Here is a 27,288-nt window from a genome sequence, read left to right on the forward strand (position 1 = left end):
GATGTGGTCTGGAAGGTCCCAGAGCCTGCTGTCTCCTGGGCCCCATCCTGCAGGGAGCGCAGCGTGAGGCCCTGGGGGGCTGTTCCTCTTTCTGAGCGGCTGCTATGAAGGGACCGGTAACGTGCAACACAGAACCTGCCCCTTGTCACCCCCCGTGCATCTGTCTGTCCTGCTGCCTCTGTGGACTCTGTAAGCCACCAGCACGGCTGGGGACCATGGGAGGCACAGCCACGACCCCGACCCTCACTGCCCTTCTCTGCCTCGGTGGGCTTTGGGGAAGGGAGGGGGGAAGGGGCCCCTCTCCTCCCAGGTCTGAAGCTGAGAGACCCCAGGTCTAAGAAGGCTCAGCGGGGGCAGAACTTGGTGGGGGAGGAAGGATGTGCTCAGCCCCAGATCTGACCCCAGCGCTCAGGGCCCCGACCAGGCCTGGAGCATCTGTGTGTGCTGGGGGATGGGCGCTCACAGGGAACTCTCTCCCAGGGCTGTGCCCGGACCCATGGGAGCAGGTCCCGGCAGGTGAGCCCCCCAAGACCTGCTGGAATCCCACAAGCCCCTGGTCATCTGGGGGGAGCACAGCGGGTCTGGGATGATGGTGACCAGTCTGGAAGGGGTCTGGGGGTGACAGCTGGGGAAACTGAGGGGAGAAAGGCACCCCTGACACTTCGGGTCTGATTCCTTTCCAGGGATCCACCTGACACCCTCCATCTGGGCCGACCTAGGCCCCATGGTCACCAAGGGAAGCCCTGTGACCATGTGGTGTCCGGGGTCTCCGAGGGCAGATGTCTACCGTCTGTAGAGAGAGAGGCCCTCTGGACTCTGGGAGGCTGAGGCCCCACGGGACTCCAGTGACAAGGCCAGTTTCCCCTTTGACTCCTCGAGCTCAAGCCCTGCAGGGCGGTATCAGTGTGTCTCTCGCAGCAGGAAAGACAGGTAGAGCGGAGTGACCCCCTGCCCCTGGTGGAGACAGGCGGGAGGGAGGACCCGGGTCCCCTCCCACTGCGGCGGCGTCCTCACAGGCAGAGGGAGCAGAGTGTGGGCGCCGGGGGACGGACGTCTCCCCTCGCAGCCCACACCTGCGGTGAGCGGGGTGACGCTCCCCCTTTAACCCAGCCCCTCCCCCTCCCTCAGGGGTGCACAGAGCCCCCCCCTCAGCCCAGCCACGCCCTGTGGTGGCCTCACGAGGGAGCGTGTCCCTGGCACGCAGCTCACAGTTTGCAGCGGGCACTTTGCACCTGCTGACGGAGGGAGGTGCTGACCCGCCCGACACAGGACATCGAGGACCCATGGGAGGGGACAGGCCGTGTGCCCTGTGGGCCCGTGAACTCCTCCCGTGGGCGGACCTGCGGATGCTATGATTCTCCCAGCTCCCTCCGCATGTGTGGTCACACCCCAGTGACCCTCTGCATCGCCAGGTCACAGGTGAGGGCCCCCAGCCCCATCGTTTCCTGGACCCCTCACCTGAGCCTTGTGCCCAGTGAGCCCTGAGGTGATGGGGGGTCAGTGATACTGCTCTCCTGGGGCAGAACCACTAGCGAGAGGCTTGGCAGGACCAGGGAGAGCTCTCACTGCAGCCCCAGTGAGCAATGTGGGGTGAGCGTCCCCCTCGGTGTCACTGCCCCTCTCTGCAGGCGTGTACAGGGAGCCCTCCCTCTCAGCCCAGCCGGGCTCGCTCGTGCTCCGTGGAGACAGCTTGGTGCTGGTGGGGAGCCCCTGTCCTGCCCCACGTCCTGACTGTGTTCTCAGCATGCTGGGCCCAGAGTCACCCCTGGTGGGGATGGGGTGCTGGGAGGGGGTCCTAGAGCAGACATTGAGAAAGGGCAGTGGTCCAGGGAGAGTGAGTGAGAAAAATGGAGCGGGTGCCGGGAGATAAGAGAGACCCACACAGGGGGGCTGAGAGCAGCTGAGAGGGGGTCACAGACAGGGTCCCTGGAGAGAGGATGGTGGTCCCTCAGCTCAGGGTCAAGGGTGTGTTGGGGGTGGCTCTCTACACATCATGACCTTCCTCGCCCCAGGAATATACAGGAAACCCTCCCTCTCAGCCCAGCCGGGACCTTCAGTGCCCTGGGGAGAGAACACGACCCTGCAGCGTGGCTCTGAGATCTGGTCCGATCCCCTCCATCTGTCCAAGGAGGGGTCACTCGCTCCTCCCCAGAACCTTCGTCTGCAGGACACGGCTCCACCCTTTCAGGCCAACTTCACCTTGAGTGCTGTGACCTCAGCCCACAGTGGGACCTACACGTGCTACAGCTCACTCAGCACCTCCCCCTCCCTGATGTCACAGCCCAGCGACCCCTGGAGCGCCTGCTCTCAGGTGAGGGGCCCCCTCCCCACATCCATTGAGGAGCCAGACCGTCGGCTCACGGCCCTGTCCCAGGAGGGCTCTGAGCTGGAGGAGGAGAAGAGGGACACAGGGACGCCAGCCACAGGTGGCCCCGCCCCACGGAGGGACGGACAGTACAGGGGGAGCCCCTGTCCCTCTACTCCACGCACCCCACCGCAGGGTCCAGGCCGTGCTAGGTGTGTGCAGAAGGGAGGCGGGAGGGCGGAAGCTCGGAACTTTGAGGGAAGGCACGGAGCTGAGAACAACATGAAGATGCAGACACGCCACACCCTCCCTCTGTCCTTGTTGTTCCAGGCAGCACTGGGGCTGCAGACTCTCACCCACAGGCACGAGCGCCGTGTCTGCTGGGTAACAGCGTCCTCTTAGCCTAGAGGAGACACCGTCTCCCCAGTCCTGGGCTGAGCTTCTGTTAGCCCTTCCCCACTAAACCTTTACAGAAGGGTCGCTTCCCACCGGACCTGGGGGTGGGAGTGGAGATGAAGGAAGGGGGCTTCATGTCTCAGGTATCACTGAGGTCACTGGCGCCTATTGGGTGGTCATAGTGAGGAGAAATGCATGAAGGGAAGATGCCCAGCTGAGAGAGGGGGAAAGAGCAGGCGCCCTCCTCGCCTCTGTCTGGGTGCTGATTTCTAGGAGCCCTTAGAGTCGTCACGGCACCTATGGAATCAGCCCCACGATACGAAGGGCAGAGTGAAGGTGGCCTCTCATTTTCACGTCAAGGAGGTGGTGGGATTCACTGGACAGCTACATGTAAGTCATCAAATTAGAACACTCCCTCACACCATATACAAAAAAGACTCAAAATGGTTTAAAGACCTAAATGTAAGACATGACACTATAGGGCTTCCCTGGTGGTGCAGTGGTTAAGAATCTGCCTGCCAACGCAGGGGACATGGGTTCGAGCCCTGGTCCGGGAAGATCCCACATGCCACGGAGCAAGTAAGCCTGTGTGTCACAACTACTGAGCCTGCGCTCTAGAGCCCACGAGCCACAACTACTGAGCCCATGTGCCACAACTACTGAAGCCCGCGCGCCTAGAGCCTGTGCTCCACAACAAGAGAAGCCACCGCAATGAGAAGCCCGTGCACTGCAACGAAGAGTAGCCCCTGCTCGCCACAACTAGAGAAAGCCGGTGCACAGCAATGAAGACCCAGCATGGCCAAAAATAAATAAATTAATTTTAAAAAAAGATAACAGCTGTTGGCAAAGCTGTGGAGAAAAGAGAACCCTATGTATTGTTGGTGGGAATGCAAATCGGTGCAGCCACTGTGGAAAACAGTATGCAATTTCCTCAAAAAATTAAAAATAGAACTACCTACCATAACATCCAGCAATTCCACTTCTGGGTATATATCCAAAGCAGATGAAACCAGGACCTCAGAGAGATATCTGCACTCCTTTGTTCACTGCAGCATTATTCACATTAGCCAGGATATGGATACAACCTCAATGCCTGTCGAAAGATGAAGAGATGAAGAAAATGTGAGATACGCGCACGCACGCGCGCACACACACACACTGGAATGTTATTCAGCCTTTAAAAAGAAGGGAATCCTTCCGTTTGGGAAACGTGGATGAAGCTGGAGGACATTATGTGAAGTAAAATAAGCCAGACACAGAAAGACAAATACAGCCCGAGCTCACTTCCCTGGGGGATCTAAAATAGTCAGACTGATAGAAACACAGGAGAATGGTGGTTGCCAGAGGCTGGGAAAGGGGTCAGTGGGGAGATGCTGGTCACGGGGAACAACGTTGCAGTTACGCAGTCGAGTAACTTCTGGAGATGTGATGTACAGTGATGCGACTAGAGTTCACAGTATTCCACTGTAGACTTGAAATTTGCTTACAGGATAGACCTTAAGTGTTCTCACCACACACACACTCACACACAAATGTTCAGTATGTGAGGTCATGGATATGTTAATTAGCTTAATTGTGGTGATTATTTCACAAGGTAAGTGTACATAAAAACATCAAGTGGGACTTCTCTGGTGGTCCGGTGGTTAAGAATCCACCTTCCAATGCTTGGGACGCAGGTTGGATCCCTGGTCAGGGAACTAAGATCCCACATGCCACAGGGCAACTAAGCCCACGAGCTGCAACTACTGAGCCCGTGCACTCTGGAGCCTGCGCACGCAACGAAAGATCCCGCCTGCCACAGCGAAGATCCTGCGTGCCACAACTAAGACCCAACACAGCCAAATAAATAAATAAATAAATAAATAAATTACTGTTTTTTTATAAAATAAAAACATTAAGTTGTACATCTTAAATATATACAATTTTTGTTACTTATATCTCAATAAAGCCAAAAATTTTTTCTTTCATTTAATTACACCAAGCACATTGGTAGTTATTCCATTTCTAATTTTAGGCAGTTACTCCCATGTTAACATATGTATTTACATTTTTATTTCTAAACAACTATGCATTCTCCTCCTCCATTAGAGAAGACAATGTTCTCATTATGCTTTACCTGAAATTTGGGTACTCTATATACATGTATGTGCGTGTGCACATCTGTGTGTCTGTGTGCACACGTGTGGGTGCATCTGTGGGTGTGTGTACAAGTTGTGTTTGTTAATTTTTCGGTGTTTTTCTCATGTTACATCTCACTTTCTCCATTACATCTTTAGTATTCCTTTCACTGAGTGTGAAAATAGTAAAATATCTAAGAACTTGCGTCTCTGGAAATGCCTTCTTTCACTCTCATTCTCTCTTTATCAAGTTACTTGAAAACATCTCTTATTTCAAACTAAGTGTGTGACTCAACTACGAGGAGAGGAACATACATGTGATGGGTAAGGGATCCACCCCGCAGAACCCTCTTATCTCTCAGGGAGACGCAGCCGGACGTGGTGGGCTCAGCGGAATGGACACAGCGCCCGCAGGTCAGACGCGGTGCCTGGAATCTCCTCGTATTTAGGGATTTACCCTCTGATGAGCCTTTCACTTTTGTCCCTTAAAAATAATTTGGCTCAGTGTAAAATTCTTCCCCGTGAATTCCCTGAAGGGATTTCTCCAATATCTTCTGGCATCACCTTTTGGTAGGGGGTAGTCTGGTCCCAATGAGCTTGTCATTCTCTTAACGGTAATTTGCATTTTCTACAGGAAGTAGTTTCAGGACATTTGTAGGGCCCCAGCACAGTCGTCCTTGATTTTTTTCAGTTGAAATTTACACAAAATAGAATTAACCGTTTCGAAGTGTACAGTTCAGTCTGAGATACTTTTATTTTTAATTTAACCTTCATTTTCTTAATTGACCAAGAAGGGTCAAGATACAGATGCCACTTTAAATACACGCGTCCTAGCACTTAGCTGGCCTGTCCTCATCTCTGAAAAAGGTTCAGTTCTTTATTTCTTTGGCTGTGTTGTATGTCATGACCTTTCCTTCTGACACTTACCACAGATATGACGTTGGCCCTCCTCATTCTATTCCCCAAGTATCTTGAATTTCCATTTCTGGTCTCTCTAACCTTCATTCTGGAACATTTCCTCAATATTGTATTCAGTTTCATAATGGGTCCCTCAGCTGTCTTGTCCGTGATGGGATGACATTTTTTAATGTGTTGATTCTACTGGATTTTTCATCTCTACCTTTTCTAACTCTTTTCAATAACTGCCAGTTCTTCTATAAAATAATCCAAATGGCTGCCTCCCTTTCTTTTTCAGATATTTAAACACGCTTAATTTAAATCGACTGTCGTATTTTCCTACTGATTCTTTTTTTTTCATATTTTTATTTCAGCAAAGTCACTCATTGTGCTGTTATACCCAAGATATTCACATCAAGTATGTTCTATATTTTTTTTCACCTCTTTATTGGTTTCCTACTGACTCTACTTCCTTGCCTAGGACACCCCCATGCGTCAGCAGACGGCTGTCGTAGCACTGTCATCATTACTGGGTCACTGTGATGTCCATTCCTGTTAAAGGCGCTCCCCTCACACCCCCGATCTTTCCTAGAAGGCTTCTCCCAGGGCTGTGCTGGGCGTCAGGCGACCAGGGGAGACCGCTGCAGCCGCTCCTGCCCCGGGCTCTCCACCGTCTCAGACTTAGCACCTGCTCACGGCTGTGCCCTCGGGGATGGTCCAATGGGACCCTCACACTCCCACGAGGGTGAAAGCCCATGGCTGACAATCCTGGACTGAGTCTGTTTCATGCCACACAGGGGAGGTGGCTCAATGCTGACCACGGGCCTGGGGCAGGGAGCAGAGCCAACCCAGTGCCCGTCCAGAAACGCGGGGAAGGGGGGCCGCAGCTTCAGCCTTCACCTGGAGCCCTGACCCCTCCCCGCCTGTGAGGCCCTGGGTCCCTCTCTCTGTCCACACAGGTGGGAACCTCCTCCCTATGACCCCCTGGTGATCCCGGCCAGCAGGGGCCACTCAGCCTAGTTCCCTCGTCTTTGCTCTGGTTCCCTCTCCATTTGGGAAACTTTCTTTCTCTTTTTCTGCATGTGTCTGTGGGTACGTGTTTCAGAAATATTCAAAATAGCATTTCTCAGCGTTAGGAGCAAGGAGGGCTCTTGGGTGGGCACCACAATCACCCACTTTGCCGTGGAGTCTGAGCCCAGGGTCCTTTCCTGTCCCACCCACTCCTGTTGTCACCTGCTCTGGAAATTAACAATGACGATCCTGCAATGAAGCTGACACCACTGAGCTCACAGCCACTCCGAGGAGTGGGGCTCGTGACAACACGCAGAGGAGGAAACTCAGGCTCAGACAGGGCACTGCCCTCAAGCTTACAAGAGCAGTGGGGACAGGTTTAAATAGAGATGTTTTCCTTCAAAGTGAGACCTCTAACTCAAATCAACGTCCCCTAAGCTTCCAGGCAGGATGACAGGACGGGGAGGAGAGCCCTGTCCAAGGATCAAGGGCCACCAAGCAGGCAGGAACGACTCAGGGGCTTGTTCCCAGGAAGGTGGGGTGGACGTTGTTTCAAGAAAAAGGGAGAAGTCCCTGAAGGGGGCTGAGTTAGAAAGCAAACCCACACCCCGGGGCCAGGGGAGCAGGCATGTTTCCTTCCTTATTTCCCTGAACTTCTCCTCTGTGCTCATTGCCACATTGACCTCCACGGAGCTGTAGGTAGATGTTAAACGTGCGTCTCTGCTGACCTGAGCTCTGCGGGGCAGCAGGAACCTGCATCCTCCCTGAAGCATCGCCACGGCCTCGGTGACCCTGTCCATGGTGAAGACCCCACAGGGACGTGCTGATGGACGGGCTGAGGATGAAGGAGACCCCACGGCGAGGCTCTGAGAGGGAAGGACGCGCCCAGGTCACCCTCACCTGGAAGGGGCGTCTCAGGAAGACACCGGGTCTGTCATGGGAATGAGGGCCAGGCTGTCAAGCAGGGGCAGTTCCCCTTCCTGTGGGGCTGCTGACGTGACAGCCCCGTGACGGGGAGGACCAGCCTCCCAGTGGACACACCCTCGGGTCTCCGTCCTGAGGGCACCGTGGTCTCCTCCATCTGCACCGCCTGGACCACAGGGACGAGACGCCATGACCCCCAGCCTCACGGCCCTGCTCTGCCTCGGTGAGATGGAGGAGGGGGAGGGGAAGCCCTAGGCACGGAGGGACCCCCCCCCCCACAGCCAGGCTGCTCTGTCAGGAGACCCCAGGACTCAGGAGGCTCACGGGGAGGAGAGGCGCTGTTCAGGGCAAATCTCTCACAGGGGTCTCTCTTCCAGGGCTGCGTGTGGGCCTGAGGACCCACGTGCAGGCAGGTGAGTCTGTCCCCAGGTGTCCCAGCTCCCTCCTGCTCATGGGGACAAGGGGCCACCCCCAGGCAATGGGGATGGGGAACAGCGGTTCTGGGCTGAAGGAGGGGGAGTCTGGGAGGTTTGGGGCTGAGAGCTGGGGACCTGGGGGTGACGATGTCTTGTGACCCAGCCTCTGACGTCCTTCCAGGAACCCTCCCCAAACCCACCATCTGGGCTGAGCCAGGCTCTGTGATCCCCTGGGGGAGCCCCGTGACCATCTGGTGTCAGGGCACCCTGGGGGCCCGGGAGTTCCGTTTGGATAAAGAGGGAAGCTCAGCTCCCTGGGACAGACAGCCCCCACTGGAGCCCAGGGACAAGGGCAAGTTCTCCATCCCACACATGACAGAGCCCGACGCAGGGACATACCACTGTTACTATCGCAGACTCACTGGCTGGTCAGAGCGCAGTGACCCCCTGGCGCTGGTGGTGGCAGGTGAGAGGACACTCGGGGGTCCCGGCCTCACGCTCTGCCCTCAGGAAGGGGGTCTGCTCTCAGGGCTGTGTCCCTCTCACAGCCCAGCCCTGGGGGAGGGGAGGGGGTGTGAGCCCCATTTCACAAGCTCCCTCCTTCTCTCCTAGGGGCCCACAGCAAACCCACCCTCTCAGCCCTGCCGAGCCCTGTGGTGACCTCGGGAGGGAACGTGACCCTCCGGTGTAGCTCATGGCAGGGACTGGACGGGTTCATTCTGACTAAGGAAGGAGAACCCAAGTCCTCCTGGACCCTGGATGCACAGCGACGCCCCTATGGGCAGACCCAGACCCTGCTCCCCGTGGGTCCCGTGACCCCCAGCCACAGGTGGACGTTCAGATGTCACGGCTTTAACAGGGACACCCCCCAGGTGTGGTCAGCCCCCAGTGACCCCCTGGAGCTCCTGGTCCCAGGTGAGGAAGTCCCACCCTGGCCTCACGCACTTTGAGGCACGAGACAGATTATTAGATGCTTTTCTCCCAGGATTGTCCCAGATGAGAGGGTGGGGTGAGGGGGGAGTGGGGCGCACAGGACAGAGACACAGAGTGTGAGCGACAGTGAGGCCTGGGGACCAGGACGGGAGAAGGGGCTTCACGGGAGGAACCAGCCCCTACAGCCCAGGGCTGGTCTTCCCCCAGGTGTGTCCGGGAAGCCCTCCCTCCTGACCCCGCAGGGCCCTGTCGTGGCCTCTGGACAGAGCCTGACCCTCCAGTGTCGCTCTGACGTCGGCTACGACAGATTCGCTCTGTCCCAGGAGGGGGGACAGGCCCTCCCCCAGCGCCCTGGCCGGCAGCCCCAGGCTGGGCTCTCGCAGGCCGACTTCCCCCTGGGCCCGGTGACCAGCACCCACGGGGGCCGGTACAGATGCTACGGTGGGCACAACCTCTCCTCCGCGTGGTCGGCCCCCAGTGACCCCCTGGACGTCCTGGTGGCAGGTGAGGAGCCGGCGGGTCGGTCGGGGACCCAGACTCTGCACAGGTCCTGCCGGGGGAGCCCCAGGTGGTGATGCCGGGACCAGGCGTGCGGGGTCCCCAGGGCGGGAGCGAGACAGAGAGAGACGGGGGTGGGCAGGGAGAGGGAGAGACTCAGAGAGAACAGAGACAGACAGCGATGAGGGGCCTCAGGGAGGCCCTGCTGAGTCGCAGTTCAGAACCAGGGGGCGGGCAGCCCCTCACCCCCCTTCCTCTCTCTAGGATGGTTCCCTGACACGCCCTCCCTCTCGGTGCAGCCGGGCCCCGTGGTGGCCTCAGGAGAGAACGTGACCCTGCTGTGTCAGTCAGGGAGCAGGACGGAAACTTTCCTTCTGTCCAAGGAGGGGGCAGCCCATCCCCCACTGCGTCTTAGATCAAAGTACCGAGATCGGCATATCCAGGCCGAATTCTCCATGAGTCCTGTGACCTCAGCCCACAGTGGGACCTACAGGTGCTACAGCTCACTCAGCAGTAACCCCTACCTGCTGTCACACACCAGTGCCCCCCTGGAGCTCGTGGTCTCAGGTGAGGGGCCCTGACCCTGTCCTTTCTGACTCAGTCAGCTCAGGGCTCTGTCCCCAGAAATGTCTGAGGTAGTAATGAATGAGGGGACACAGGGGGGCTCCAGAGAGGAGGACATTCAATGCCCCTGACTCCAAACTCTCATCACTGGATCCTGGGTCCTCAGCTGTTGAATCAGTGGGAACTCCCAGAAGTAGGAGAATAAGATTACAGGGTCTTCAATCTCAGACTGAACACAGGACACACAGCACTCAATTATTTCTGCATTAAGAGACCACTTCTCTCACTAATCCTGAGCACCGGGGGCACAGCCAACTCGGTTCCAAAGTGATTCAAAAGCAGGTTCTGAGTTCAAAGAACACAGGGAGGCTGAGAGAATGCAATGAGGAGGGCAGAGGGGACCTGGCACATTAGAGAAAGCGTTCATTAAGGAACTGCGTAGGAGCTGTAATATGAGAACTGGGGGCATTGAGCACACAGAACCTGGGAGAAGGGCTCGTGTCTCCCCAGTTCCTCACTCACACCCTCACTTTATGCTTCTCAGGAGCAGCTGACGCCATCCACCCGTCACAAAACACGTCAGATCCCACGAGAGGTAAAATCACTCAGATATGGGGCTGGGCTCCGAGCGTCATGTCCTGTCAAGGGGAGGCGGGTTCCCTGGGTGGACACCCTGGATTCTGGGGTGATTCAGATCTGCTCTGACCTCTGTGACCTCTTTGTCCACAAATCCTAGCCTCACACCCCCAAGACTACACAGTGGAGAATCTCATCCGGATGGGCGTGGCTGGCTTGATCCTGCTGGGCCTCGGGATTCTGCTCTTTCAGGCTCCACACGGCCACGGAGGAACGCAAGATGCAGCCAGGAGCTGAACACAAGAGGGAACCATGCACCGTCCCGAGCGGCGGAGCCCTGGACATGGCCTTACGTGCCCAGGACGTTCTGGAAGAGAATCTGCAGCACGTGTTGTGTGAACTGTCTGACCGGGGAGGGAGAGACACGGTGTGGGTGCAGGAGAAGGTGTGGGAGTCCCTGTGGAGGCCTGGGCCTCGGTTAACCGTGGTGCCTTCCCTCCCCACCAGTGGTGACGCTCCCTGCCTGCCCCGGCCCCTCTCACCCCTGTGCCATAAGGCGCATCCCACATGGCAGGTCTGCGTCCACACCTTACGCATGTTCTTGCTCTGGCCCACTTTCATGTAATACATTTGTTTATTTTTAAATTCCACCTTCGCTGGTGTGTGCTACTGACCTCCATCCCTTCACTCAGAAACAGAATATCGGACTTCCCTGGTAGCTCAGTGGTTAAGAATCCGCCTGCCAATGCAGGGGACATGGGTTCGAGCCCTGGTCTGGGAAGATCCCACATGCCTCGGAGCAACTAAGCCCATGCGCCACAACTACTGAGCCTGCGCTCTAGAGCCCACGAGTGACAACTACTGAAGCCCACATGCCTAGAGCCCGTGCTCCACAACAAGAGAAGCCACTGCAATGAGAAGCCCACGCACCGCAACACTGAGCAGCCCCCGCTCGCCACAACTAGAGAAAGCCCGCGTGCAGCAACGAAGACCCAACACAGCCAAAAATAAATAAATAAAACTAAATTAATTTTTAAAAAAAGAAACAGAATATCGTTTAAAAGCTGAATGAATGGGTGAAATTGGGGCCAAATTTGGAACAGGTAAATCAAAAAGTCTTCCCTAAAACCCTCTCTTGACCCTTCAAGCCCTTCTCTCCTCGTCAGATGACACCTGGTATAGTTTCTCCAGAAACACCATCAGTGTGAAGGAACAAGGTGTCGTTTGAAGTGACAGCCAGCTGCTGTGATATTAAACAGGCTTAGGAATATACCACTTTGTAAAAAGCCCAGATTCATGCCATGTCTTTCTTTAGCGTAAATACTCTCTTTGCGGCCAACCTCATGGTACCTGTGTGAATGCGCTGAAGGCAGAGTGGGGAAGTAATGAGTAGAATTCTCTTTCCCAGAGAACTGAGTCTGATCCAGCTGGAGCACAGCTCAATGTTGACCCCGATGCACACAGATGAGTCCTTTATATAAAGCATCATGATTAGATCATTTCCACGTCAGTTTTATGCCCTGGTTTCCATGAAATTATGATGCCAAACTCCTAGTCCATCCACATGAGAGGCAAAAGAGAAAACAATGGAAATCTCAGCTGTGGGAGAAACACTGAGCACTTTGAATCCCAGTACATTATTGGTGGGTGTACTACTTGCCTCAGTCAATTTGGAGAGTAAATAAGAATCATCGGTTAAAAGGAAGAGACACGCAGCTGTGACCCACAGTTATATAACCTAGAGGAACATGTGTACATAACCATGAGTATACATTCAGGAGAACTTTGACAGAGGGGTCGTTCATGTCAGACAAAATGATAGAAACAAATCTCACCAAAAATTAATGGTTTGGTGTATATACTCATGTATGCAACTGAATTTTATATGACAGAAAAATACACAAAGTTAAACTGATACAATAATACGGATCAATTTTCAAGCATGACAGTGAATAAGTGAAGAAAAACTATAACGGTATATTTCATTACATCAAATTCAAAAGCACACAATCTGGGACCCGACTAAACCAAATAAGAATATGCAAGAGGAAAAATAACAATCTACCCCAAAGAAATACAAAAAAATCATAAGCTAATACTATAAACAATTCTATTCCTACACATTGGACAACCTAGAAGAAATGGACACGTTTTAGGAACATACAGCCCACCAAAATGGAATCAAGAAGAAATAGATAACTTTGAACATACTGATCACTAGACGTGAAATAGAATCTGTAATTTAAAAAAACAAAAAAACTCCCTGCAAACACACGTCCAGGAGCAGATGACTTCACGGGAGAATCCTGCCAAACATACAAAGAAGGACTTACACCGATCCTTCTCAAACGTGTCCAAAAGATTAAAGAGGAGGAAACAGTCCCAAAGTCGTTGTATGAAGCCACCATCACTCTGATGCCCCAAACCAGACACATACACCACCAAAAAAGAAAATCACAGGCCAATACTGTTGATGAATATAGATGCAAAAATGGTCCACAAAATATTAGCAAACCGAATCCAACAACACATCAAAAAGACCACACACCATAAGCAAGTTGGATTCATGCCAGGGTCACAAGAATGGCTCAACATACACAGATCAATCACTGTGATACACCACATCCACAACGGAAAAGACAAAACCACATGACCACCTCAACAGATGCAGAAAAAGCATCTGATACAAGTCAACACCCAATCACGATAAAAACTCTCACCAAAGTGAGTACAGAGGGAACATATCTCAACGTAATAAATGCTATTTATGACAAACCCACAGCCAACATAATACTCAATGGTGAAAAGCTGAAAGCCCTCCAGCTGAATTGTGGAACGAGACAAGGATGCCCACTCTCACCACTTCTGTTCGACATAGTATTGGAAGTCCTAGCCACAGCAATCAGACAAGAAAAAAAAAAGGGTAGTCAAGTCGGAAGGGAAGAGGTAAAATTGTCATTGCATGCAGATGGCATGATACTCCATATAGAAAACACTGAAGACTCCACACAACAACTATTAGAACTGATAAACGAATTCAGCAAGGTAGCAGGATACAAGATTAACATAGGGAAATCTGTTGCATTTGTTTACACTAACAATGAAATACCAAAAAGAAAATATAAAATCAATTTCTTAAAATTGCATCAAAAATAAACTACCTAGGAGTAAACCTGATGAAGGAGGTGAAAAACTTATACACTGAGAACTATGAAACACTGATAAAGGAAATTGAAGATGATGCAAAGAAATGGAAAGATATCCCATGCTCTTGGATTGGAAGAATTAATATAGTTAAAATGGCCATACTACCCAAAGCAGCCTACAGATTTAATGTGATCCCATGTCAAACTACCCATGACATTTTTCACAGAAATAGAATAAAAAATCCTAAAAATTTATATGGAACCACAAAAGACCCAGAATGGCCAAAGCAATCCTTAGGAAAAAAAACAAAGCTGGGGGCATAACCCTCCCAGACTTCAGACAATACTACAAAGCTACAGTAATCAAAACAGAATGATACTGCCACAAAAACAGACATATGGATCAATGGAACAGAACAGAGAGTCCAGAAATAAACCCACACACCTATGGTCCATTAATCTCCAACAAAGGAGGCAAGAATATTCAATGGAGAAAAGACAGTCTCTTCAATAAGTTGTGCTGGGCAAACCGGACAGCTCCATATAAAAGAATGAAATAGAACATTCTCTAACACCATATACAAAGATAAACTCAAAATTGATTAAAGACCTAAATGTAAGACTGGATACGATAAAACTCCTAGAGGAAAACATAGGCAGAATACTCTTTGACATAAATTGCAGCAATATTTTTTTTTGGATCTGTCTCCTAGAGTAATGGAAATAAAAACAGAAATAAACAAATGGGGTCTAATTAAACTTAAAAGCTTTTGCACAGCAAAGGAAACTATAAACAAAATGAAAAGACAACCTACAACTGAGAGAAAATATCTGCAAACGATGGAATCAACAAGGGATTCATTTCCAAAATATAAAAAACAGCTCATGGAGCTCAATATGAAAAAAACAAAAAAACAAAAAAACTACCCAGTCATAAAATGGACAGAAAACCTAGCTAGACATTTCTCCAAAGAAGACATACAGATGGCCACCAGGCACATGAAAAGATGCTCAACATCACTAACGTTAGAGAAATACAAATGAAAACCACAGTGAGGCACCAGCTCGCTCCATTCAGAATGGCCATCAAAGGGTCTACAATTAATAAATGCTGGAGAGGGTGTGGAGAGAAGGGAACCCGCCTACACTGCTGGTGGGAATGTAAATTGGTGCAGCCACTATGGAGAACAGTATGGAGGTTCTTTTAAAAACTAAAAATAGAGTTACCATATGACCCTGCAATCCCACTCCAGGGTATATATCTGGAGAAAACTCTTATGAAAAAAGATACGTGCACCTCAATGTTCAGAGTAGCAGTATTCACAGCAGCCAAGACATGGAAGCAGCCTAAGTGCCCAGTGACAGAGGAATGGATAAAGAAGCTGTGGTGTACATATACAATGGAGTATTAGCCATAAAAAATGAAATAACACCATTTGCAGCAACATGGTCGGACCTAGAGATTATCATACTAAGAGACAGACAAATATCATATGATATCACTTACATGTGGAAGCTAAAATACGACACAAATGAACTTATTTACAAAACAGAAAGAGACGGACAGACACAGAAAACAAACTTCCACAAAGCAGAAGAAGGGGGAGGGATAAATTAGGAGTTTGGAGTTAACATATACACACTACTATATATAAAATAAACAACAAGGACCTACTGTATAGCACAGGGAACTATATTAATATTTTGTAGTAACCTATAATGGAAAGCATCTGAAAAAGAATATATATATATATATATGTATAGCTGAATCACTTTGCTGTACGCCTAACACAACATTGTAAATCAACTGTACTTTAATTAGAAGGGAGACAACATGTATTATTTAGGGAGGCAAAACTTTAGTCTTATAAAGAGAGGAAGGGAAACTCCCATGTGATCCCTGCGGTCATTATGCACCAGGTGAGGTGGGGCGTGCTGTCAGGTGGAAAGCGCAGGGGCTAGAGCACGGGGCACGTCCTTCTTGGCTCTCCCGTAGCGACTCACATCTACTCCTCATTATTGGTAAGTGGTGCACTTTGCTCTGTGACCTGTCGTTATTTGCATACAATTTAGTGAGGTGGGGATGAAGCAGGGTGGGGAAAGCCACACCCTACACTAGGGACCGAATTTATAACAAAATGGCCGTCGATCAGTCACAGCAAACACTTTACACACTAGCCTTGTGTTTTCCACACAACATGACCAGCTGCTGCCCAGGTGAGAAGCTGGGCCTCTGAACACTTGGCCCAACTCCAGACGACATGCAATGCAGCCCTGAGCATGTGACCATCCAGGCCTGGGCGAAGAGGGACGCTCTGAGCTCCAGCAGAAACAGGCACCCTGACATCCCCGCAGAGGACGGCTGCAGGCGTACAGTGACCGAGGGCACTGCAAGTGCCCCCAAGGGAAAGTATCACTGGAGGGGGCGCGGCCAGGGCAGGGGCGTCCACAGCCCACTCCCCCACTCTCTGCTCCTGTCCTCAGGCTGGACATGGGCCTGTGTCCCCCCAGGGACCCCATCCATACCAGGTCCCCTAAAGGGACGGCAGGGACCAGCACTGGGTCACCCTGCTGCTGAGCCTCACGTGTCCCCACAGAAGTGTCCCCATAGCAATGTTCCATCCTTCACATACCAAGGGGACATGCAGTGGTGTGGAGTTTTAAGGGCAATGGACAATTTGCTCCCCTCATAAGCCTCAGGAAGACATTACTACTATCATCCATGTGTCCACGTGAGGAAGGTAAGTTCAGAGACCAGGCCGCAGGCTCCGAGTTACAGAGGGGAGAAGAGCCAGACATGAGCCCAGCCTGCTGACAGCAGAGCCCCATCTTGCAAATACTACGCGTTTCCTCCTTGTATTAGTTTCCTAGGCCTGCTGTAACATTTCCACAATATGAGGAGACTAAAACAACAGACACGTGTTGTCTTTCAATGCTGGACGAGAACTCCACAATGAGGGTGTTCCTTTGAAGGTTCTGGGGGAGAATCCTTCCTGCCTCTTCCTAGTGACTGCTGGCCAAGGTACCTCCTCGTTTGTGGCAGTACAGCTCCACGCTCTCCCCCAGCTCCACAGGGCTGACATCTCCTTGTGTATCTCTGTCGTCACCTGGCATTCCTCTCCATGTGCCTCTTCTCTTCATCAGATCAGAATGCCAAAATCACTGGGTGAGAAACCCCCACCCCCCATTTCAGTACGATCTTCTCTTCACTTGATGACTCGGCAAAGACCATTTCCAGAAAGTCACATTCACAGGATCTGGGGCTGGTGATTTCAACACAGCAACTGAGGTGAAAAATAACAGCATCCGAAAGAAAAATATAGATAGGAATGAATTTATCAAAGGAGGCGCAATAGTTATACACTGTAGTTGTTTTTAATCTGATGAGGAAAATTTGAAAAGACCTAAATTAATGGGAAGACATCCCAGGATCACGGCTTGGAAGATTAATGTTGTAAAGATGACAATACTCTCAAGGCAACCCCTATCAGAATCCCAAAGTCTATTTCTGCAGAAAAAAAGCCATTTCTCTGAACTCAAGGTAATTGCAAAAGACCCACAATAGCCAAGAAATCTTGAAAAACAAGAACAAGGTTGGACACCACACACTTCCTGATTTCAACACTTACTACAAAGTTCCAGTCATCAAAACTGTGGTGCTGGCATGAGAACAGATATATCGATGCTTGGAATAAAGGTGAAGGCCAACATATAAACCCATATATAGGATCAGCTGATTTCTCACAAGGGTGCCACGACTATTCAATGGGGAAGGAACAGTCTCTTCAACAAATGGACTTGGGAAAGCTGGATATCCACATGCAGAAGAATGAAGCTGGACCCTTACGCACACTATATACAAAAATTAGCTCAAAATGGATCAGTTTAAGAGTTAAAATTATAAATCCCTTAGAGAAAAACATGAAGCAAATCATCATAATTTCGAACTTGACAATAGTTCCTTTGATATGACACTAAATGGACCCGAACAAAAGAAAAAAATAGATGAATAGGATTTCATCAAAATTTAAAGTGTGTGCATCAAAAACCACTATCAAGAGTGTAAAAGACAACCTACAAAATTTGAAGAAATATTTGCACATCATCTATCTAATTAGAGGACAGTCTCCTGATCTGTAAAGATACCTTTAACTCGACAACAAGAAATGACCATATTTTAAAAAAATTGTCAAAGGTGTGCATAGACGTTTCTACACAAAGAAGAGATACAAATAGACAGCTAGCACATGAAAAGATGTTCAATTCATTAGTCATTAGGAAAATGAAAACAAAACCACAATGAGATACCACTCGATACCATCTAGATTGGCCAAAATTTGAAAAAAAATCAAGTGGTGTTGAGGATGTGGAGAAATCTGAACCAACATACATTGCTGATGGGAATGTGAAATGGTTCTGCCACTGTGGAAAGCAACTGGAAGTTCCTTAAAAAGTCAAACCAGAAATTCTACTTCTAGGTGGAGTTTCAATTATTCAAGGTTAATAAATTCTGAAGATCTGCTGTACCACTATGCACCTATCACTTACAATATCATACTGTGCAGGGAAATGGGTAAGGAGTGTATATCTCATGTTAAGTGCTCTTACCATGATGAAAACAAGAAAAGAAAAATAATTGCAAAAAAGGTATGCAAAGAAACTCTACGCAAGTGTGTTCAGAGAATTATTCAGAGTAGACACAGAGTGACAACAATCCAAAAGTCCATCACTGATAAACGGATAAACAACAACAAACTGTTTATTGTCTCCAAATGGGGTTTTACCCAAAGCACAGAGACACCGTCCACAGCGTCAGATGAGGCTTACTGTCTGGGGGACAAGAGGTGGGGAGGCGCGGAAACGACTCAGAGGTCTGGATGCAGAGGCATGACCAGAGGTGCTGCTGTGGATAGAAACAAGGAAGTCAGAGAGAGGATGGGTTTGGGAGAAACAAAACCGCGTTCCCAGTGCAGGAGGGAGGTGGTGGTTCCTCTGTGTGTCAGTGGACAGGATTAGAAGCATCTCCCCGAGCCTCCTTCTCCCCTGGGGTCATCCGTTCTGTGACAGCCCCACCGGCTCCGCTAGACAAGCAAGGCAGACGGTGGAGGAGCCCTCAGTGCTTCACCCGCTTCCACCTCATGTACAATGAACCCATCCCACAGCCCTGGCCCCGAGCCCCGCGAATCCAGGACCCTGGTCCAGCACCACCGACAAGCTCGGCGGCAGACTCAGGAGGACTGGCTAGTGCAACCCAGCACCTCCTTCCCGCCTCTTCCACCCCAGGGCCTCACTCCCAGCTGAGGAATTCGATTCTCATGGCCCCAACCTGATCTACTGCAGGACCCTCCCCTAAAAATAATTCTTCCGGGGCCTCCACCTGCCTTCAAGTAAATTCCAAGCATCTCCAGCTGACACTCCCTGAGGCTGATGCAGAAGGAGCTGGCCTCTCAGGACCAGCAAAGCTAACTCCTACCTCAAAGCAAGCTCAGCCCACTTAACCACCGCCCCTCCCCAGACACACACACCTGCGTTATCACCACACTTGTGTCTCCTCAAGGGGTCATCTTTGAGCCGATTATGAAAACCAGAGACCCCTTTCCAAACCACCTAGAAGTCTTCCTGATTCATCCCACTCAACTGCGAAGGTATTCTGTTGTAGCATTTGTGGAAGGGTTACATGAGGAAACCTCATAAACCACTGAGGTACTGATCCACTCCTCACCTAGGAGTCACACTGGTGCCGGAGCTGCATCACTCTTTATCACCGTCACAGCCCTGCTACAGTCCAGTCCCTGCAGAGTGGCGACCATCTCAGCACGGCTGTGTGTTCATACCTTCCTTTCCTGAAAGTTACCCTCCTGTCTTAAGGATAAAACCCAGGCATGCTTGCAGGGTGCACTAGACCCTGTGTAAGCAGGGCCCAGCACCCCCTGAACTCCAGCGCTCAGAAGAGCTCCCCCTCTTCCCGGTCCAGGGTGCCGGCCCCTCACCACTCCTGCGCTAACCTCTATCAGCCCGGGTCTCTCCTTCTCCAGAAGGTCCCCACGCTCCCATCACAAGGCTGCTGGGCTTCCACCTGTCACTGTGCCTCACTGTTTTTCTCCTTCTGTACAACTGAACGAAACTAGACCCAAATTATTTATTGTCTAAATATGTGGATTGTCTGCTGTCATTATCAGAGCTCCATGAGTCCAGGGCAAGAATCGGTCACCTTCACCAATGAATCTCATGTCTGGATATAGTAACTGCTCAATAAACATTGGAAGGAAGGAACACCTTTTGCATTTTCAGCGTCTCGGGAAAGGGAACGGGCTTCTCCAAGGTCACAGGTTCTATGAAAGGCAGAATCAGAAATGGAACCAAGCAGTGCGCTGGGCGGTACCACGCACGTGTCTCTCGCTTCCACGGCGCTTGGACAGGACAGACCCAGGGGCGCCCCTTCCTCCAGACTCTGACCACCCTCCAAGCTCTTCTCCAGTCACAACCTTGAACCACCCACTCAGCTCTCCTCGGCCTCCCGGACCAGCCCACACCATTTTCTGAGCTTAGCTCCGTACTGCCGACCAAGCATGAGCTCCCAGATTCGTCACCATTACTCCGCCGGGTGGAGGCCGCAGTCACCCGCCTGGTAACGCGCATCTGCCGCTCTCCCACACCTACCTGTCTCTGCGCTTCTCTTTCCACCCGACGCAGCGGCTCGCGAGGGCGTGAGACAGCGTTCGGCGAACTGGCCGAGGAGAAGCCGGAGGGCCCGAGCTCACCGGAAAAGGCAGAAGCAGGGCTGTGGCCGCGCCCGCTTCCAGGACGTGCCAAGCCGTCCCAGGAGCAGTGGGTGAAGCCCAGGACGCCACGGAAGCCGCCCGGCTGACGGAGAAGAACCCGCACCGGGCCCTGTGGCTCCGCAGGCCCGAGGTTCTCCCCACGCAGACCCCACCTCTGGACTTCCTGGAGCCACTTCCTGGATGAGCAGGTGAAACTCATCCAGGAGATGGGCGACCACCTGACCAACCTCCGCAGGCTGCCCGGCCCCCAGGCTGCGCTGGGCGAGCGTCTCTTCCAAAGGCTCCGCCTCAAGCACCACTAGGAGCCCCCGGAGCCCAGCGGCCTGTGAGGAGCCCCTCTGGGGTCAGGGCTCCTCCCTAAAGCCTCTCTCTACAGCCACTGGGCAGCTTGTTAACCACCCTGGAGCCCTCTCCAAGCCTTGGGCCAAAGGGAAACAGTAAAGCTTTCTGCAGCAAAAAAAAAAAAAAAAAAAAGATAACCAACAAGGACCTACTGTATAGCACAGGGTACTATATTCAATATCTTGTAATAAATTATAATGGAAAAAATGTTTAAAGGAATATTTCTATCCAAAAAACAATATATATGTATATATGCATATATATATATATATATATATATATCAGAATCACTTTGCTGTACACCTGAAACTAGCACAATATTGTAAATCAACTATACTTCAATAAAAAGGAAAAAAATTGGAACCAACCCAATGTCCTTCAACAGGAGAATGAAAAAATGTACTATGGCATCACATTGTATCAGATATGTAGCAAAATAGGAAGACATGCGTGGGAATGATAAACAGAAAATGCAAAATCTAATAACCTTAGGGGAGGGAGGGAGGAAAATGGATGGGGGGTACACAGAGGGCTTAGACTGCTTCTGTAAAGTTGTATAGTCTTCTAAGTTTATTAGTGAGGATAGGGAGCCATTTATATGATTCCAAATAATTTTTGTATACAGAAATGGTTCAAAATAAAATTAAGAAAAGACTCCCTAGGACTTCCCTGGTGGCACAGTGGTTAAGAATCCACCTGCCAATGCAGGGGACACGTGTTCAATCCCTGGTCCGGGAAGATCCCACATGCCGCTGAGCAACTAAGCCCATGTGCTACAAATACTGAGCTCACGCGCCACAACTACTGAGCCCACGCGCCTAGAGCCTGTGCTCCACAACAAGAGAAGCCACCACAATGAGAAGCCCGCGCACCGCAACAAAGAGCAGCCCCTGCTCGCCACAACCAGAGAAAGCCCACCTGCAGCAACAAAGACCCAATGCAGCCAAAAGAAAAAAGAAAAAGAAGAAGAAAAAAGACTCCCTAGGTTTATCAGTCAAGATACAATAGGTTCTGCTGCAGTAACAAACAACCCCAAAGCTCAGTGGCTTTAATCAAACAAATGATAATTTTAAATGCTATATATCCAAGGAAGATGAGAATCAGGTTCTGGTCACTGTAGATACATACTCTGGAATTCAGGCTGATGGAAACTTCACTTCACCCAACAGATCCCCACGCACAGAACAGCCTGGATGGAAAGTGGTGAACCGCTTGCTGGCTCTCATCTTGTGCTGAAGTTGACACACATTGGTTTCACTTATAGTTCACTGGGCAAAGGGAATCACATGGCCACGTCTAACTGCAAAGGAAAATGCAATCTTATCACGTTCCCATAAGGAGGAGAAACAGAGAATTTAGGAATGACCTTCATGTTCAGCATCTCCTACCCTGCCCTTCCAAGAAAACAACTTAAGGTTGTTCCAAAGATCTTGCATATCTCTTTCTTATTAGGTTTTACAACCCTCTACAGTTTTGTACGTGAGAAAATGCAGGCACAGTCCAGAGAAGTGTGTTGACCTCTCCAAGGTCACGCAGCCAGGCCATGAAATTAACAGTTGTAGGGCTAAGACCTCAGCCCTGTCCTTGGTGCTGCCGAAAACCACCAGTCTTTGGGCTCTTTCCTCCAAAAGAGCATTTCCCGGGACTTCCCTGGCGGTCCAGTAGTTAAGGCTCCGCACTTCCACTGCAGGGGGCACGAGTTCATCCCTGGTCAGGGAACTAAGATGCCGCATGCCATTGCGCGTGGCTGAAAAAAAAAGCGTTTCCCAAACGTCACACCACCTAAGGACTTCTGCAAATAAATCCCAGTACCACCCGTGTTGCTGTTTGCTGAATATCTTTCTGCAAACGGACTTTAAAAACCTTACATTCATAAACTTTGTCTCACTAGGTTGTCACGAGCCATGCAGAGGAGGTGACCACAAAAACGTGTAACATGAAAACAGAACAAAGGTTATTCAATTCTGGTCAGTGTCAACTGACTGCCAGAGCTTACTCATACAGGTTAAAAAGAGAAATTCGAATTAGTTCGCAGCCACCCAGTGCCCCACGCAAGCTGTCTCCTGCGGAAACTGACAGGTTATTAGGAAGAAATTCATCACTTTCTCCCCGGGGAGGGGGAGACCCGGCTCCCGGGAAGCCCCGGCCGGTCCTCCAGTGCGCCTGCGCCGAGGCGCTGACGCCAGCCCAGGCCACGCCCCCTCCCGGAGCGACCACTGGCTTCGGGGGCGGGGCCTGGGCACAAGATGGCCGCTGCGCGCCCGGAGCCCCCGAGTCCGAGCTCAGCGGCCCCGGAGCCGAGATCCCCGGAGCCTCCGGACCTGGTGCGGGCGAGGAAGGGGCCTGGGCGGGGGGCTCGAGGCGGGAGGAGGGCGCAGGGCGGGGGGGCGGGGCCTGGGCGGGGCTTAGGGCTGGGCGGGGAAGGTATTTAGGGCTCCGGCCCTGGGGGCGGTGCTTCTCGGGTTGGGCGAGGGGTGGGGCTTAGCACGGAGCCTATGAGGGTGGAGGGGCGGGGCCTGTCTGGGGGTGGAGCCTGAGGAGGGGGTTGGGCGGAACATCTGAGCTGGTGATAGGTTCAGAGAGAGGAGTCCCAGGGATGGTTTGTCTAATTAGGGGGCGGAGCCTTCAGAGGGCGGGGCCTCAGAAATTCTAAGGTGGAAAGTTGGGAAGGTGACCCTGAAAGACAAAGGTGTGGGGTTATGGTTGGGGCATGCACGTTGGGGTGGGCGGATGATTCTGCAAGGGTCTGAGTGATGCGTCCTGATGCCCAGGGGAGGATCTGGGGGGAGAAATGACTGCTCCAGGTGACTTTGGAACCCCATTCAGGATGGGAGAGTATCTGAGGACAACCATTCATTCAACAGACATTTACTCAGCTCCTACTTGGGCTAGACAGATGGAGAGGTGAATGAGACACATAAACTGTATTCTTTTGCAGCTTGCAGTCGGGTAGGGAAGAGAGACAATAGACGAGACTTATTGTGTTACGTTCTATAAAAAAGAGTGAGCTGATAAGAGTTGGGGGGTAGGGGAGCTAAATTTAGACGAGAAAAGTCAGCTGTGTGCCGGCTTATATTTACACTAGGGTCAGAGAGAGAAGCAGGAGCCAGATCATGATGGATAGTAGATGGCGCTTTTGGATTTTAAGAGCAGTTGGAGTCATGGGAGGGTTTTGAGTGGGAAAATGACTGCCGTCTGATTTCCGTTTTCAAAAGGTCATTCGGGCTGCTTTGGGGAGGTGGGTTATAAGGGAGCAGGCGTAGGAACAGAGTCATTCAGAGGGTCAGGGGACTTGGCAAGAAATGATTGGCTTAATTGTAAGTGGGGTGGAGGAGAGAAATGGCTGGATTTGTGATATATTTTGGACAGGAGGGGAAGTCTTGGTGGTCATACGGCAGAATCTCAGAGGAAGGAGAGCCGAATCTAGAAATTAAGGGGCTCAGTATGTTACAGTGTGTTTTAGTAAGTGTGTTTAATAAGTGCGTTTAATAAGGCGTGTTGGGGAGGCCGTGAGGCAGAGTCCACAGGCTCCTTGTTTCTTTCCCCCCCCTTCACCCAGGTCCTGGTGCCTGACGACAGCCGCCCGGCCACCCCCCCGAGTGACCTCATCGAGATCCAGGTGGTGAAGGTGACAGACACCACGCTGGTACCTGAGCCCCCGGAGCCAGGTTCTCTCCACTGTGCCTTGTGCCCAGCTGTCTTCCGGCTGGTCTCCGAGCTGCTGTTCCACGAACACGGCCACCTGGCGGGGGCTGAGGGTGGTGGGCAGGGTGGGGACCCAAGCCGGTGTCATGTGTGTGGCCACAGCTGTCCAGGCCCCGCCAGCCTCCGTGCCCACTACAGCCTGCACACGGGGGAGCGGCCCTACCGCTGCCCGCTCTGCCCCCGGGCCTTCAAGGCCCTGGCACCTCTGCTGCGGCACCAGCACCGACATGGGGTGGAGCCGGGGACCTCTCAAAGGCCTCCGGAGGCGGCGGTGGCTCAAGAACAGCGGCCCGGGGTGCCCCAGGAGAGGTCGGAGGTGGTGATGGCTGCGGCGGCCGCAGGCGCGGCGGTGGGGAAGCCTTTCGCCTGCAGGTTCTGCGCCAAGCCGTTCCGCCGCTCCTCAGACATGCGAGACCACGAGCGGGTGCACACGGGAGAGCGGCCCTACCACTGCGGCGTGTGCGGCAAGGGCTTCACCCAGTCCTCGGTGCTCAGCGGCCACGCCCGCATCCACACTGGCGAGCGCCCCTTCCGCTGCGCCCTCTGCGATCGCACTTTCAACAACTCCTCCAACTTCCGAAAGCATCAGCGCACCCACTTCCACGGGCCGGGACCGGGGTTGGGAGACTCTGGAAGCCAGCTGGCATCGGGGGCCGAGGGGTCAGGGAGTGGGTGTGGGGCAGGAAACACTCTGGAAGAGGGACGTGGGGAGACCACCAAAGTGAAGGTGGAGATCGACCAGTAGTCTGGGAGAACAGGAACGTGGGAGGTAGGCAGCAGGTTGCAGGGGAGCGGTGGGTGGGAAACGGAGGCAGGGAAGGAAGGGGAGAGGTGACATAAGGGCCCACGGAGATGGCAACAAGTGGCCAGTGTGGGCAAGCAGAGGGAGAAGCGGACTCAGGACGCTCACAAACCACACAGCACCTGCACGAGATTCAGAGGAAGGCACAGAGGCAGCCCTGTGGATGCCCAGCGAAATGCAAGGAACACGGGCTCGATTTCATTGCCCCATTTGCCCCCCTGACGGGTTGTCCTTGCGCAAGACACAGCTTGCGGCAGCAGAGCTGAGCACTGCAGAGGGGGGACCAGGATGGAACCTTTTGCCTACCTCACTGGATTGCACTGACCATGGGATGCCTACCCGTCCTCAGGCAGAAGACGCCCACCGGGTCCTCCATAAAGAGACTGGGACCCCATCACCTCAAAGCCAGAGGGTCCCCAAGTCATAGCCAAGAGCGCTCAAGTCGCAAGGATGGAAGCCTGACCGTTAAGAATTTGACTGCAGGAGCTTCTAGCCCTGCTCCCATGTGGTCCCTCCCTAAGCCACCCAGACTCCTCTTCCAAGGCAACTGAAAACCCAGACTACGAACAGTCACCTAACATCCCCCTCCTAAAGCTTCAGGCTCAGAGCCCATGGTCCCCCAGGTCTACAAAGTAGCCTCAAGTTTCTCTAACTACCTTCACTCCCAATTTGAAGCAAACGGCTTACAGCCTGGTCCCAAGCTATGCCAAGGAATGGTTGGTGGGTGGCAGTGTGGTGGCCTGGCTGGTGTCTGGCGGGTGGGGAACAGGAGTTGGGTCACTGGGGGGTTGGGCAAAGGAGGAGCTGGAGGTGGGAAGCTTCCAGTTCTATTCCCATTAAAGGACTTTATGAAGGGTTTTCTCTATGTTGGTCTTGTGTTCCAGGGCTGGGGGTAGAAGGGCCACACCGTGGTCCTGGCCTCAGCAGTGAGTTGCAACTCTCTCCAAACCTCTGTTTCCTCATCTTTAGAATGGGGTGGACAGCGTCTGGCTATTCAGAGAAGCTATGTGGTTCAGCTATGGGATTGGGGGTCAGGGAAGTTTGGCAAAACGACGGGACTCCTGTGTCAGGATACTAAAGAAGGGAGAGCCCTGGATTTGCATCCCTTCCTGTTCACCCAACACCCCCATAAGCTGTCCCACAGACAACTCATAAGGGGAACAGAATTCAGTTTTTACCAAGGAAACGCCCATGTTTCCCATCACTGGCATCACCACCCAAGCCAGAAGCCTTGGCAGGTTCCTTGAGTCTTTTTCATCCTTCATCCATTTATCTGACTCCCTGTCAATTTCCCGCTGTTGAGCCAAATATCTTTGGAATCCGAACGCTTCTTTTCATCATCACTGCTCTTGTAGACCAAGCCAACAGTGGTCTCACACGTCCACGCCCTGCCCTCTTCATTCTCCATACTGTGGCCCCATGGATCCATCCTTCCCAAACTCAGATCCCAACCTTGTCACCAACCCACAGCTCCTTGTGGCCGTGAGAAGGGATTCCAAATGTGAGTGCCTACAGGAACTGTGGTGACAATGTAACTAAGTGAGGAAAGTGGCCGGGTTTGAGGGGAAACCCCAGGACCAGCGAGGTGTGATAGGACCACTGACACTTGGGCTCAGTGTTGGGATTTGACAGTGTTGGGGAAATGGCAGCAAACTGGAGAATATATGCCACGTCCAAAGAGACCAACGGCTACTTGGCCCCGGCAGGATGCAGACTGCATTGCTAGATCTTCCAAATTTTTCAGAAGTTGCATTAGTTCGTATTATGTAAAAATCTCTTGATTTTCAAATGTTGGCAACTAACTCAGCCTTTTTTTTTTAAATGTATGGGCTAAACCAAATGTGTCAGTGTCTTATATCCAGCAGCTGCCAGCT

The 27,288-nt window shown here is 51.8% G+C and overlaps 2 protein-coding genes and 1 pseudogene across 4 annotated transcripts; all 3 read left to right on the forward strand.

Moving 5' to 3' along the window:
* The first annotated feature begins 496 nt into the window (after window positions 1–496).
* LOC309649622 (leukocyte immunoglobulin-like receptor subfamily A member 2) lies at window positions 497–11,145 on the forward strand (annotated as a pseudogene). Its single transcript has 6 exons — window positions 497–516; window positions 658–792; window positions 1,270–1,419; window positions 1,629–1,864; window positions 1,901–2,311; window positions 10,798–11,145. The product of its transcript is annotated as a leukocyte immunoglobulin-like receptor subfamily A member 2 (transcript).
* LOC309648218 (leukocyte immunoglobulin-like receptor subfamily A member 6) lies at window positions 7,669–10,802 on the forward strand. Of its 2 annotated transcripts, XM_082436640.1 has the most exons (7): window positions 7,669–7,873; window positions 8,028–8,063; window positions 8,248–8,532; window positions 8,679–8,981; window positions 9,207–9,503; window positions 9,762–10,064; window positions 10,606–10,802. In XM_082436640.1, the coding sequence occupies exons 1-7, from the start codon at window positions 7,840–7,842 to the stop codon at window positions 10,764–10,766; spliced, it is 1,419 nt and encodes a 472-aa protein (XP_082292766.1). In that variant the 5' UTR covers window positions 7,669–7,839; the 3' UTR covers window positions 10,767–10,802. The 2 variants fall into 2 exon arrangements, with proteins under 2 accessions (XP_082292766.1, XP_082292767.1); XM_082436641.1 differs by lacking the exon at window positions 8,248–8,532.
* Window positions 11,146–23,083: 11,938 nt separating the features above from the next.
* On the forward strand, window positions 23,084–26,270 carry ZNF784 (zinc finger protein 784). Its single transcript, XM_082436710.1, has 2 exons — window positions 23,084–23,231; window positions 24,467–26,270. The coding sequence occupies exons 1-2, from the start codon at window positions 23,154–23,156 to the stop codon at window positions 25,355–25,357; spliced, it is 969 nt and encodes a 322-aa protein (XP_082292836.1). The 5' UTR covers window positions 23,084–23,153; the 3' UTR covers window positions 25,358–26,270.
* Window positions 26,271–27,288: the final 1,018 nt, after the last annotated feature.

This window comes from Balaenoptera physalus (assembly GCF_965194825.1).
Source record: "Balaenoptera physalus genome assembly, chromosome: 19".
Lineage (NCBI taxonomy): Eukaryota > Metazoa > Chordata > Mammalia > Artiodactyla > Balaenopteridae > Balaenoptera > Balaenoptera physalus.

Coding starts and splice junctions, on each gene's coding strand:
- LOC309648218 (XM_082436640.1), top strand. CDS start 7,840: ATGACCCCCAGCCTCACGGCCCTGCTCTGCCTCG. Junction 8,533..8,678: donor CCTGGCGCTGGTGGTGGCAG/GTGAGAGGACAC, acceptor CTTCTCTCCTAG/GGGCCCACAGCAAACCCACC. Junction 9,504..9,761: donor CCTGGACGTCCTGGTGGCAG/GTGAGGAGCCGG, acceptor TCCTCTCTCTAG/GATGGTTCCCTGACACGCCC.
- ZNF784 (XM_082436710.1), top strand. CDS start 23,154: ATGGCCGCTGCGCGCCCGGAGCCCCCGAGTCCGAGCTCAGCGGCCCCG. Junction 23,232..24,466: donor CCCCGGAGCCTCCGGACCTG/GTGCGGGCGAGG, acceptor CCCTTCACCCAG/GTCCTGGTGCCTGACGACAG.